The 13,603-nt window shown below is 42.4% G+C and overlaps 2 protein-coding genes across 3 annotated transcripts in view; both read right to left on the bottom strand.

Annotated features, from left to right (window-relative positions):
- The window catches only part of sestd1 (SEC14 and spectrin domains 1), a 17,526-nt gene extending 11,306 nt beyond the window's left edge, over positions 1-6,220 (bottom strand). Inside the window, exons 1-5 of the mRNA XM_084023035.1 lie at positions 5,997-6,220; positions 2,355-2,424; positions 2,106-2,214; positions 420-510; positions 224-337 (exon numbers count right to left, since the gene is read on the bottom strand). Coding sequence (XP_083879161.1) covers positions 224-337; positions 420-510; positions 2,106-2,214; positions 2,355-2,424 — 384 coding nt within the window. The 5' untranslated portion in view covers positions 5,997-6,220. The remainder of the gene's footprint in view (positions 1-223; positions 338-419; positions 511-2,105; positions 2,215-2,354; positions 2,425-5,996) is intronic.
- Positions 6,221-7,112: 892 nt separating this feature from the next.
- Positions 7,113-13,150, bottom strand: LOC311022134 (organic cation/carnitine transporter 2-like). 2 transcript variants are annotated; one of them, XM_084023166.1, is made up of 11 exons: positions 12,721-13,150; positions 11,734-11,943; positions 10,912-11,015; positions 10,533-10,687; positions 10,263-10,434; positions 9,843-9,969; positions 9,671-9,771; positions 8,884-9,098; positions 7,786-7,968; positions 7,513-7,648; positions 7,113-7,393 (listed from the first exon to the last, which is right to left on the bottom strand). In XM_084023166.1, exons 1-11 carry the CDS (start codon positions 12,928-12,930, stop codon positions 7,291-7,293), a joined length of 1,716 nt encoding a protein of 571 aa, XP_083879292.1. In that variant the 5' UTR covers positions 12,931-13,150; the 3' UTR covers positions 7,113-7,290. The 2 variants fall into 2 exon arrangements, with proteins under 2 accessions (XP_083879292.1, XP_083879293.1); XM_084023167.1 differs by having other exon boundaries at positions 11,734-11,940; positions 12,721-13,149.
- Positions 13,151-13,603: the final 453 nt, after the last annotated feature.

Below are 13,603 nucleotides of genomic sequence, written 5' to 3' on the forward strand. Positions count from 1 at the left end.
TAGCTCTGAAAACCAAAATCATTAATTTACGCAGATTTATGATAATATTATTTAAGATGTGATTGTTTTACACTAAAAAGTGTTATATGTGTATAATTATGTTAGTGTTTTTAAACAGTTTTACACATAATTGGATAGTTATATTGGGATTAATCTTAATTATTTGACCGTGATAATAACCCCGACGTGTGAAGTTTAACATCGTCCCGGCTGAGAGACTCACCTCGAAGCCCAGGCGGTCTTTCTCCTTCCAGAAGCAGAAGTGCGTGACCTTCTTATCCCAGAATTCATCTGGCTTCACCACGCAGACCAGCGACACCTCGGCTGGAATCACGTTCTGAAACGGCATCGACATCGTCGTCATCACCCGACTATTAAACCAACAACGTAATAACTTATTCTGGGATCCGTGGTCGTACCTGCAGCATCAGCACCACGGTCTTCACGATGTTCCACTGAGACTTCCGTCCGTCCACGATGACGGTGAAACCCCGAGCCTTACACTTCTGACTGAGAGAGAGAGAGCATTTCATAATGAACATCATGCTGGACTGAAGAAGACTTGAAACTAGAGATTGAGACCATAAACTCATGTTTACAATGTTTACTGAGATAATACATCAAGAGAGAAGTAGGACCATTTTCTCATAGACTTCTATACAACCAGAGAGGAGTCGCCCCCTGGTGGCCAGCAGAGAGAAGTAGGACCATTTTCTCATAGACTTCTATACAACCAGAGAGGAGTCGCCCCCTGGTGGCCAGCAGAGAGAAGTAGGACCATTTTCTCATAGACTTCTATACAACCAGAGAGGAGTCGCCCCCTGGTGGCCAGCAGAGAGAAGTAGGACTATTTTCTCATAGACTTCTATACAACCAGAGAGGAGTCGCCCCCTGGTGGCCAGCAGAGAGAAGTAGGACCATTTTCTCATAGACTTCTATACAACCAGAGAGGAGTCGCCCCCTGGTGGCCAGCAGAGAGAAGTAGGACCATTTTCTCATAGACTTCTATACAACCAGAGAGGAGTCGCCCCCTGGTGGCCAGCAGAGAGAAGTAGGACCATTTTCTCATAGACTTCTATACAACCAGAGAGGAGTCGCCCCCTGGTGGCCAGCAGAGAGAAGTAGGACCATTTTCTCATAGACTTCTATACAACCAGAGAGGAGTCGCCCCCTGGTGGCCAGCAGAGAGTAGTAGGACCATTTTCTCATAGACTTCTATACAACTAGAGAGGAGTCGCCCCCTGGTGGCCAGCAGAGAGAAGTAGGACCATTTTCTCATAGACTTCTATACAACCAGAGAGGAGTCGCCCCCTGGTGGCCAGCAGAGAGTAGTAGGACCATTTTCTCATAGACTTCTATCCGATCAGAAAGGAGTCGCCCCCTTGTAGCCAGCACAGAGAATTACAGTTTAAGGCACTTCAGTTTTGGCTTCACTTCTCAGATCCAGAGGTTGCCTCCTGCCCGTGAAGGCCGTTTCAGGTCAGAATGTTGCATTCATGTTCGATTACTTAGATTGGAGAAAACAGTTCCCAAATGACAAGTTTTGAATGCAACGCTACTAAAAATTAACTATAAACCATAACATTGATTTATTTGCAAGCTCATTACAACGTTTGTGATATAAATTCAGTGATGAAAACATTGCACTCTGCAAGTTACTGCTTTGTCTCCGCATCGGAAAACTGATAAAAACAACGTTCAAAACTTTTGGATGTGATATTCTGCTACATTGTTACATTACATTGTGAGTTGACAGCAGATGAAGCCCACTTTAAACCGCTCCCGTCGAGTGTTTTGGAGGAAACAACAAATTCCCTGACGAGTAACAACGAGTCTAAAACGCGTCCGCTGACATCTTCACTGCAGGAATGAAACTCCTGAATCGGCTGTCGAGCTGCCAGAAACAACGTCAGACAGATGTTAGACTGAAAAACAAACGCTGAACATGTATCCTATTATTTATTGATTATGTTTCACTTTTAAGAATGAGGACTCCTCGTTAGTGTCTCTGAGCGATCTTCAAAAAAAACAAACAGATTATTATTTCATAATCGGCCGATCTGGATTCAGGGTCCAGCAGGTCCCGGGTTGCCTCCAACACGTACCTGGGGATGCTGAGCAGGTAGTCCAGCGTGGCGCTGAGCTCCTCCATGCTGGTCTGGTCTGAACTGAGAGGGATGGTCAGGATGAGACCACTACGCCGGTCTTTGCCCCCTAAACGAGACCCACCAGAGACCTGATTACTGAGCAAACTAGTGTAACGATGAGACCAGTGTTATCTCCTGGTGTGTGTGTGTGTGTGTGTGTGTGTGTGTGTGTGTGTGTGTGTGTGTGTGTGTGTGTGTGTGTCTTACCTGACAGGAAGGCCAGTTTCTTCTTGAGGATGGGGAGCATGTTGGTCGCTTCCACGGTAACGTTGGACATCTGAAGACAGACGCACATATTAAATATTATCCATGTTCATTTTATTATCACGTTTACAGTCACTAGTCCATAATATCAGGTACTAGTCCACAATCTCAGAAACTAGTCCATAATATCAGTCACTAGTCCACAATCTCAGATACTAGTCCACAATCTCAGATACTAGTCCATAATATCAGGAACTAGTCCATAATATCAGATACTAGTCCATAATCTCAGATACTAGTCCACAATCTCAGAAACTAGTCCACAATCTCAGAAACTAGTCCACAATATCAGATACTAGTCCATAATATCAGATACTAGTCCATAATATCAGATACTAGTCCATAATCTCAGGTACTAGTCCACAATATCAGATACTAGTCCATAATATCAGATACTAGTCCATAATATCAGATACTAGTCCACAATCTCAGAAACTAGTCCACAATATCAGATACTAGTCCATAATATCAGATACTAGTCCACAATCTCAGAAACTAGTCCACAATCTCAGTCACTAGTCCATAATATCAGTCACTAGTCCATAATATCAGTCACTAGTCCATAATATCAGTCACTAGTCCACAATCTCAGTCACTAGTCCATAATCTCAGATACTAGTCCACAATCTCAGTCACTAGTCCATAATATCAGTCACTAGTTCATAATATCAGATACTAGTCCACAATCTCAGATACTAGTCCACAATCTCAGACACTAGTCTACAATTTTAGACACTAGTCCACGATCTCAGACACTAGTCCACAATCTCAGTCACTAGTCCATAATGTCAGTCACTAGTCCATGATATCAGATACTAGTCCACAATCTCAGTCACTAGTCCATAATATCAGATACTAGTCCACAATCTCAGATATTAGTCCACAATCTCAGACACTAGTCTACAATTTTAGACACGAGTCCACAATCTCAGACACTAGTCTACAATCTCAGTCACTAGTCTACAATCTCAGATACTAGTCCACAATCTCAGTCACGAGTCCACAATCTCAGTCACGAGTCCACAATCTCAGACACGAGTCCACAATCTCAGATACTAGTCTACAATCTCAGACACTAGTCTACAATCTCAGTCACTAGTCTACAATCTCAGGTACTAGTCCACAATATCAGATACTAGTCCATAATATCAGATACTAGTCCACAATCTCAGTCACTAGTCCATAATCTCAGGTACTAGTCCACAATCTCAGTCACTAGTCCATAATCTCAGGTACTAGTCCACAATCTCAGTCACTAGTCCATAATCTCAGGTACTAGTCCACAATATCAGATACTAGTCCATAATATCAGATACTAGTCCATAATATCAGATACTAGTCCACAATCTCAGAAACTAGTCCACAATATCAGATACTAGTCCATAATATCAGATACTAGTCCACAATCTCAGTCACTAGTCCATAATCTCAGATACTAGTCCACAATCTCAGTCACTAGTCCATAATATCAGTCACTAGTTCATAATATCAGATACTAGTCCACAATCTCAGATACTAGTCCACAATCTCAGACACTAGTCTACAATTTTAGACACTAGTCCACGATCTCAGACACTAGTCCACAATCTCAGTCACTAGTCCATAATGTCAGTCACTGGTCCATGATATCAGATACTAGTCCACAATCTCAGTCACTAGTCCATAATATCAGATACTAGTCCACAATCTCAGATATTAGTCCACAATCTCAGACACTAGTCTACAATTTTAGACACGAGTCCACAATCTCAGACACTAGTCTACAATCTCAGTCACTAGTCTACAATCTCAGATACTAGTCCACAATCTCAGTCACGAGTCCACAATCTCAGTCACGAGTCCACAATCTCAGACACGAGTCCACAATCTCAGATACTAGTCTACAATCTCAGACACTAGTCTACAATCTCAGTCACTAGTCCACAATCTCAGACACTAGTCTACAATTTTAGACACGAGTCCACAATCTCAGACACTAGTCCACAATCTCAGTCTCCAATCCATAATATCAGATACTAGTCCACAATCTCAGTCACTAGTCCATAATATCAGATACTAGTCCACTAGAACAAAACAGTAGTAATACTATGCTGTAGTTGTAGTACTACACTGTACTGTAGTAGTACTATCCTGTAGTGTAGTAGTACTACATTGTATTGTAGCAGCACTACGTTGTACTATAGTAATACTACGCTGAAGTCGTAGTACTACACTGTACTGTAGTAGTACTATCCTGTACTGTAGTAGTACTACATTGTATTGTAGCAGCACTACGTTGTACTATAGTAATACTACCCTGCGGCGGTACGTTGAGGTATTATTACTAGGACTATGTTGCAGGCAGCTGAGTGATTTTTCCAGAAGGATTGTCTTTCCTCGCTGGCATCTCTCCAGACACCAGATCCAGATTCTTGGATCCACGTCGGACTCAGTCTGCTTCATCGCGTTTCCAAACCTCCGTCAACAAACCGGTCCGTTTATATTTCTGTCATTTAAGATCTGGTCTGAGCCTGAAACTCAGAAACCTCCTCGTTATCTGTGAAGGTCTCAACACAGATGTTGGTTTAACATCTGTGTTTGTTTCAGCTCTCTCTTTCTGCTGGTTTACGGTACCATCGCTCTACCATCAATGACAGATACTGGTTTATATACTTATACTTACTTCTGTGTGGAGCTACGCTAGTTGTTTCCACCCGTTTCCAGTCTTTATGCTAAGCTAACTCCGCATTTCTTTCAGAAACCTTTCAGCTTTATTGTGCATTTGTTTATTATTACTAATCATTTTGACACAAAACTATCATTTAAACCTCCTTTTATTACACTGTTTCTACTTTTACTTTAATATTTGAAGCATGCATGTATGTATAGTGTATTTAAACTATGTTACAACATGTATTCTAGTGTTGAGCATCTCAGACATAACATTTTCTTTAATCTTATCCTGACTTGAAGCTTGTAATTTGAAGAAAAGCTCCTTTTTTTTACTATTCAAGGCCTTGAAAACCAAAGTTGCAACACTTTTGGGTTATTTTTTTGTCTGTGCTTTAATCAGGATTTATGGAATATTTTAATTAAAGTGTGATGACACATCAGACAAACCACAACTGTTAATAAATACAAAATTAAATGTTTTTTGCCCTTAAATTTTAAGTTTACTTTTAGTAATTTATTGTTACAGAAAAACAAGTTTTCAAGGCTTTAATATTTTACTTTTTCTATGTTAACTTTTCTGCTCCGTGATTTCTGTGGTTTGTGGTTTTATTCCCATCCTAATTAGTGGTGTGATAAATGAGTGGTTACTGCAGCACGAGTCAGTGTTGCTGCAGGTCTTCATCCTCCTCCTCTTCCTCCTCGGCTGCCTGCGGCCTGGCAGCCGCAGCAGCAGCAGCAGCAGGACGGCCCGGCTCGGCTCGGTTAGTCTCGGCTTGGTTCGGCTCGGCCCACAGACACAATGACCTACATTCAGCAGCTGCGGGCTGCGGTCTCACCTCCCTCACCTCCCTCACCTCCGCCTCGAGCCACCCCGGCATCGACAACTTTGGGATCAATCAACAAAAACCTATCGATCAGGCAGGATTTTCTTACCTTTCAGTCAAATCTTCACCATTATACCGTCCCCCGATTTTTTTTTTTTTTTTTTTGTGTGTGTGTTTGTCTTTTCTCCTCCTCCTCTTCTCCTCCCGTGTTGTCTCCTTCTCCTCTGCGGCTCCTCCTCCTCCTCCTCTTCCTCCTCTCGGGCTCGTTTATCCGCAGATATTCAATCTGTTCTCCGTTAAAACGCCGCAGATCTCCGTTTCCTCTCCGTTAGCTCTGGACAACAGTGGAAACACTCGGGGAGCAGGCGGTGGAGCTCGCTGCTCTGCGCAGCCGCAGTGAAGCCGCACGAAACGATCACGACTTCCGGCGAAGCGACGTTCCAAAACAAAAGCCCGGAAAGAGCCGAACACTTTTCAATGAATATTTTCATGCATTTCAGCCATTTCCACTTACATTTCTTATGGATATATATTTTTTTGTTACAATGATTTTTAATTATTTCCCTGTGTATTAATGTATTTCTTATTTCAGTCCATACATTTTGTTTTAAAAAAAGAAACAAATTGTTTAATTATAACTATTTTAAATCTAATTATCGTGACTATGAACGCACCCTCAAGATTGCTATAATTGTGTTAAAAAAGGAATTTTATTATATTCTAAGTATCACAATAATAATAATAATAATAATAATAATAATAATAATAATAATAATAATAATAATATAAAAACATAATACAAAATAAACAAAATATACAGCTAATGTTTTCTGTCCAAATTAACTATAGTATGTTCAAATATGAAAATATTTTGTTTTGTTTTCTATTTAGTAAAAAAAAAACTCACTGCTAAGTCTGGGGAGTTTTCATGTATTTTATTTTGTCAGCCTAGTTGCCTCGTTTCCGGTGAAACTCTGTGTAGCTTCATGAAACTGGAGTTCCGCGTTTCCGGGGCGGAGCCACACTCACGCAGACCACGCCCTATCTTGTTCAAACCACTGAGGCGTTCAGGTGCCCTCAGAAACGGTAGAATCCGACGTTCAGGACATTTTTATGTTCATATAAAAAACAATCAGTTCTCTATATATATGAGAAAACTTAATGAAAAATGAATATAAATGAATATAGAAGGTTTAAGTTACTTCTTTCTTAATTTATTGATTCATTCATCATTCATTCATCATTCATTAAATATATAAACATCCATGTGTTTCTTCACTATTCTGGTAGAAACCAAACATTTTTTTTATACACAACAAAAAGTTATATATATATACAACAATCTGAATCATCTGGTGTTTTAGCAGCGTCCATAGTTTTGTTTTTTCATCCTTCTCTGTCTCTTATAGGCGAGTTGAGCAGATGACCTCCGGGCCAGTGGCCTGGCCTTTACTTAACGTCCCATAATCCTTTGTAGGAGGCGTGGAAGCCCGCGGCCACCTTAACCTGGAAATCAGATGAGGAAAGCTGCATTATTCATTCCTTGAATGTACAAATCTTGTCAAAAAAAATCCTAGTGTGTCTGTGGTCAGATTCGTAAAAATGTGTGAAATGTGCAGACTGACCGATGCGTGACCGCCATCTGCTGGATGGTGTCGGGTAGCGGCTGTCTGAAGGTCTCGGGCAGGAAGAGGCTGATCAGGACGCTGAGCACCGACAGAGAACCCACAATGATCCACGGCAGGAACTCATAGAAAAAACCTGGAGAACAAAACCCACACCACCAAAAAGGTTTTACATTATCAGATCTAAAAATCGTCATTTGGGTGAACTGATCTTTTAAAAGCCCCCACAAACAAATATATTTATACATCTTCATATGAAGAGGAAGGTCTCACCCAGCTGCATCAGGTATGGAGAGACGGAGGAGCCAGACCTGGAGAACATGGCACAGCTGGACATCGCCGTGTTCCTGATGACGGTGGGAGAAAGCTCGCCGGTGTACAAGTAGAGCACGGCGATGCCGGCCACCATGCCAAATTTACCCAGAAGCACCAGGGTCAGCGTGAGAGCTGGCTGATCTGCAGGGAGGAGGAGGAGGAGGAGGACTGTAATGAAGCAATGTAGTGTTGGTTAACCCCCAGACTCAGAGACCACAATCCTGCAGGCCTGTGTGGGGCTCACAGGGGCTGAAACCAGAGAGATGTTTGGTATACAAAAGAGAGTTTCAGCTGTTTCCATAAGAGCCCCAACAAGATGACAAGACATAAATGAAACCCTGTGTTTATCGTGAGCATGCACGGCCACCGAGCTCGCTGCAGACTTTACAGTAAGGAACCTAACATTAGTCCCAAGGACTGAATCCCACATTACTGGCAATGTAATGCAATGTCACTGGCAACACTCTATAAAACTGCAATAATGGTGCTTCCTGGCAACGTTGCCTCTTCTGAGAACAAGAATACAAGGAAATGCAAACCCCTTTTAAATCTAACCTCGTGACTGTAACACAATATTAATAAATAAAGTTATGTGAAATATACACTGTGGCTCATGAAGTTGGAATGATGGCTTGTGTTTTATAGCACCAAACAAATGTTATGCATGAATTAATGTTCAAGGGTAATTATGACACATAATGTAATTTATTGCACCTGGTTAGAAGTGATTACTGATGCATTTAAATAGGAATAAACAGAGGATCGTGTCTGAAAACAAAATATTACAACTTTATAGGCAAAAGTTTAAAATAAAAATATATTATATATCATACGATGTTCATCATTCGGTGACTGTTTTCGCTATTAAAAGTCTGATAATGTTAGTTGGACAATTAATTAATAGAAAATATGTTACTAGCATATTTGGCTATAATAGAAAAGCAAAGCAACATTATTCTATTTCCCGCTGAAAACACAGAAGTTGTAATTTCGGCCATTATGTCAAAAAGGTCCTGGAAAGCCGACGCCCTTCACCCGGGTCTCGGTCTCACTCACTTTGCGGCGTGACCTGGATGAGGAGCAGCGATAGCGCCCCCAGCAGGCTGAAGCTGATGTACGACAGGCGGCGAGGAAGACTGCGAGCCGCCAGAAAGCTAGCGACGTACGCCGGGAGCTCGACGGCCGACAGCAGGAAGTAGTTGAGGAAGGGGCTGCCATAGAGACCCGACATGTTGAGCGACAACCCGAAGTAAGAAATGCTCATAGAGAACCTGCAAACAGCAGCAGGAGGAGAGTGTTCCAAGTACAAATACTTTGCTGCGGTACTTAAGTAGAATTTACAGGTAGCTGTACTTTACGTGAGTATTTCTTTTTTTTTTTATTCCTTACATTTTAAAACAAATCGCTGTACTTTCAACACAACAGTAACTTTATTTTTAATGCATTTGAGGGGGATTATTATCTTTCTTATTAATATGACATGAGATTCCGTTCAATCACAACCAGGAGAAATGTACCTCATAGGGATACTTTTTACTTTCTTGAGTACATTTCAGAACCTGTACTTTTTAAAAGTTGAATCAGTGCTTCTACTTTTACCAGTCTTTTTATTTTTTATTATGATTAATAATTATAATGAAAATAAAGATATAATAATTATAATAATAAGGTTATTTAGTTATTACTTATCTTAATGAGCAACTACAACAAGCTTTTCTCCATCTCTGTGCCAGTTTGACTATGTGAAGAGTTCCAGCTTGTTTATTCTTAGTTCTCCTGTTTGTATAGTAAGGAAGGAGGGAAAAAAGAGGAAACCTTCAGGTGGGAAAGATCTTCAACTCACCACATGAGCCACAGAATTAGTGACAGATATCGGATGTTTGATGTCCTCAGCAGGTCCAGGAACCCGGCGGACGCCGTCTTCTCCGTCGTTTCTTTCTCAACCTGCAGAGAGACAGATACGGTTGTAGTGTAGTGTCCACCAGCAACAAGGCTGAGGTTTTAAAGCTTCTCACGTTGGTCGAGGAGAAGATGACACGTGGAGCCACCACCCGGTTCTCCAGCGCCGCCGACCTCAGCAGGAGTTCTGCTTCCTGGAAACGGCCACGAGACACCAGCCAGCGAGGAGACTCCGGGATGAACCTGGTGGACATGAGAATGTTCTGGTGGAAACTGAGGGACTACATGTTCATCCTAGATGTCATCAAGCTATGATGGGGATAATTAAGGATTTCACATGTCAGAAATGATCTGAAAAGCATGGAAAAACATAAACAAGACACTTACCTTGTGCCTTCGCTTTACATTATTTTTAGATTTGAAAATGTGCATATGTAAGGTGTTCATGTACCAAAGTACCAGGAACTATGAGGCTTGAACCTAATAGGGACATAAGAGGCAGATAGTTTCTTCATAGTGCACTGAGGTCATCTCACCACCAGAGGGGGATACAGGCCAGTCCTGGCACAGCCATGGCCAGCGACAGGTGTCTCCAGTTACTGAGCAGGTAGGAAGTGAGCGGCAGCATCATCGCGCCGAACACGTAGACCCAAGGCAAGCAAAGTCCGGAGAAGAAGACTCTGGCGGGTCCGATCAGGATCTCTGAACCTGCAGGGGGGGGAACGTGTCATGGAAGGCGTTGGCTTTGTGTCCTTACGAGGACAAAAGGTCTTATCCTGTTCTGCAGTGAGACTGAAGAATCGTACCCAGTACGAACAGGACTATGAAGCAGGTGAGCTGACCCATGCCCACCATGAAGAAGAACACGAGGAAGACGGGCCACGACGGAGCGAAGGCCGCCGCGCAGCTGAAGACCGTCAGAACGCCGATGGCGCCGAACACTACAGGCTTCCTGCCAAACCTGAAGTACAAATACAATGGTATCACCTAGGACCGAAGTTTAATCCTTCCGTCTTATCGACAGTCTTCTTTGTTTTATTAAACCAGCTCAAATACAAGTTCAATGCCTCATCAACCACATATCCTCAGGGTATCCTCACAGGAGGCCACCAATGTTATCCAAGTTCAGGGCACACCCTGGTTTCTAATGTTCATGAAGCAGTTTGAAGTGAAACTGGAACGTACCGGTCGGAGATCTGGCCAGAGAGGAAGCATCCGGCCAATCCTCCCAGGAAGTAGACGAGGGAGGAGAGAGGCTGCTTCCACTGGTCGGCACACACCAGGTTAAACTGGAAAACATATAACAGACAGTAAAAACCCTGGAAGAGAAGCCCCCCAAAATCCAGTTCCCCTGATCAACAGCAGGTTTGTCTGGGAGTCCTTTGACCTGATCCAGTCTGGGAGTCCTTTGACTGGATCTAGTCTTGGAGTCCTTTGACCTGATCTGGTCTGGGAGTCCGTTGACCAGATCCAGTCTGGGAGTCCTTTGACCTGATCCAGTCTGGGAGTCCTTTGACCTGATCTAGTCTGGGAGTCCTTTGACCTGATCCAGTCTGGGAGTCCTTTGACCTGATCCAGTCTGGGAGTCCTTTGACCTGATCTAGTCTGGGAGTCCTTTGACCTGATCCAGTCTGGGAGTCCTTTGACCTGATCTAGTCTGGGAGTCCTTTGACCTGATCTAGTCTGGGAGTCCTTTGACCTGATCTAGTCTGGGAGTCCGTTGACCTGATCTAGTCTGGGAGTCCTTTGACCTGATCTAGTCTGGGAGTCCGTTGACCTGATCTAGTCTGGGAGTCCGTTGACCTGATTTAGCACAACATTAATAATTAAATCCAGGTTTATTAATAAACCCAAACAGACGTTGTACTATTATACCAAACCAACCAGGAAACGTGCAGCAGAAAACCAAACCATCATCCAGTTACATAATCTGAGGCAATGATTGGTGGCTGACAGAGGTGGTTCTAACTGGACTGGTCTCTGGGGGGGTAATATAACATCTAGTACCTCAGTGGCTACAGTAGAATGGTAGTGTTCAGTGCTGTAGGTCCATCCATCCTTACAGCCCTCCTGCTTCAGGCCGGAGAGGAAGTCCTCTAGACCCGTCAGGTTGTGGACCAGGTCCGGGCTGGGTGTGGTTCCCAGTGTCGACAGGTTCTGCACCAGTTCAAGCTGGTAGCGCCTACAACTGCTCCTCTCAGGGCTCCCAGCCACCTGCTGACCAGGAAAATCGGCATCATTATAATAACTTCTGACTTCTGCTGCTGAGACAACAAGAGGCCGACTGCACCAAAGCATGACCACATCAGACCAAACTAGACCAGTTCTAACCTGCAGGAGGATCACAGCCCGGATCCAAAGCTGTGCAGGAGATTGTTAGCATATCCAAATAATAGGAATATGTAGCTTTTACAGAAAATTAGCAGCTGATCTGACCTTCCTACATTAAACTAGGCAAATACAAGAAATACTTTGCATCAGTACACATAATAAAACTATTAAACACTTTATAACACCGACAGTTCAAGCTGCATGCAAATACTTCTACTTTTAATACACTGAAAGCAAAAACTCTTATTTAGTTGATAGTCATTTCCTCACGTACACTTCTTTTAAACCTATAATGGAAAAATCACTAAACCAAAGGTGTAACTCTTTCCAAATGAAACGAGTAACATAAAAAAGGATCATAATCATTTTAAATAAGCTCATTTTTTCACTTTTGTCTTTTCAAAAACAAAAATAAATAAAAATGTAAAAGTGTACGTTCTCTCCCATGTTTTTAAGTACTTTTCTTACAGAGTACTCAAAGCACATTTACTGATGCACTTTTCTTGAACCCTTGGATTTTACTTGTAATTAATTATTTCTGCCTTTACTCATAAAATATCTCAATTATTCTGTCAGAATGTCCTTTTTAATGATTTGTGCACCACAAACAATATTCTTAATAGTGTAAATATGTGGGTTTTGAACGGGTCACTCAGGTCCGACCTGTACTGGGATGCTGGCCTGGATCCAGTCCTGGCTCAGGTTGCTGTGGTTGGGGATGTAGCAGTGGTGGGCGGGCGTAGCCAGCAGGAAGATGAAGGACAGGAGGATGTATCCACTGGGGAGAACGGTGAGACCGAGCAGGAGGAACATCCGTCTCTGGAACGGCCCATAGGTCCCCAGGAACGCCAGCGACTGCTCGTAGTCCTGCATGTCTGTACTGGACTCACTTCTCTTGGACTACTTTAACTTTAATAATAAAACTCATTCAGAGAGACGATAACCGCCGAAGCAACTGACCGTCACGTTGACTATAAATGCACAAAGAATAAATACTTTTTAGATGGACTCTCATAAGTGCAAAAATTACAAGTATGTAGGCTGGGCAATATTACAAATACTGTGAATACTCCTTCTGCAGCAGTTGTGAGTTTCTCCCTGTAGGATCTATGAGGCTTTATCCCAGACACACAAAACAACTCCTCCTCCAACACCTTGTTACTCCTAATGATGGGAAAACGTGAGAGAGAGAGAGAGAGAGAGAGAGAGAGAGAGAGAGAGAGAGAGAGAGGAGAACATTTAAAAGCTAACCATGACGCCTAAAGACAAACAGTTTTGTTTAAGAATTAACCAATAACATTGAGGCCGAATGTTGTTTTATTTACTTTTACAAGTTTCTATTTATAGGATTCTTGATTTTTACTTTCAGTGCTTGAAGTGGAAAAATAATAAAACGCCAGTTCTCCCTCCTCTTATCAACATGAAACAGCGATCTCATTCCTACTTATTTACTTATCTCTTCAAAAATATGTCGTTGTTATAATCAGTTGGGATTGTATTGTATTTGTGGTCCGTAGAGCCCCAGTCCCCTAACTGGCTCTGTGTA

This window comes from Eutrigla gurnardus (assembly GCF_963514095.1).
Source record: "Eutrigla gurnardus genome assembly, chromosome: 12".
NCBI classification, from domain to species: domain Eukaryota; kingdom Metazoa; phylum Chordata; class Actinopteri; order Perciformes; family Triglidae; genus Eutrigla; species Eutrigla gurnardus.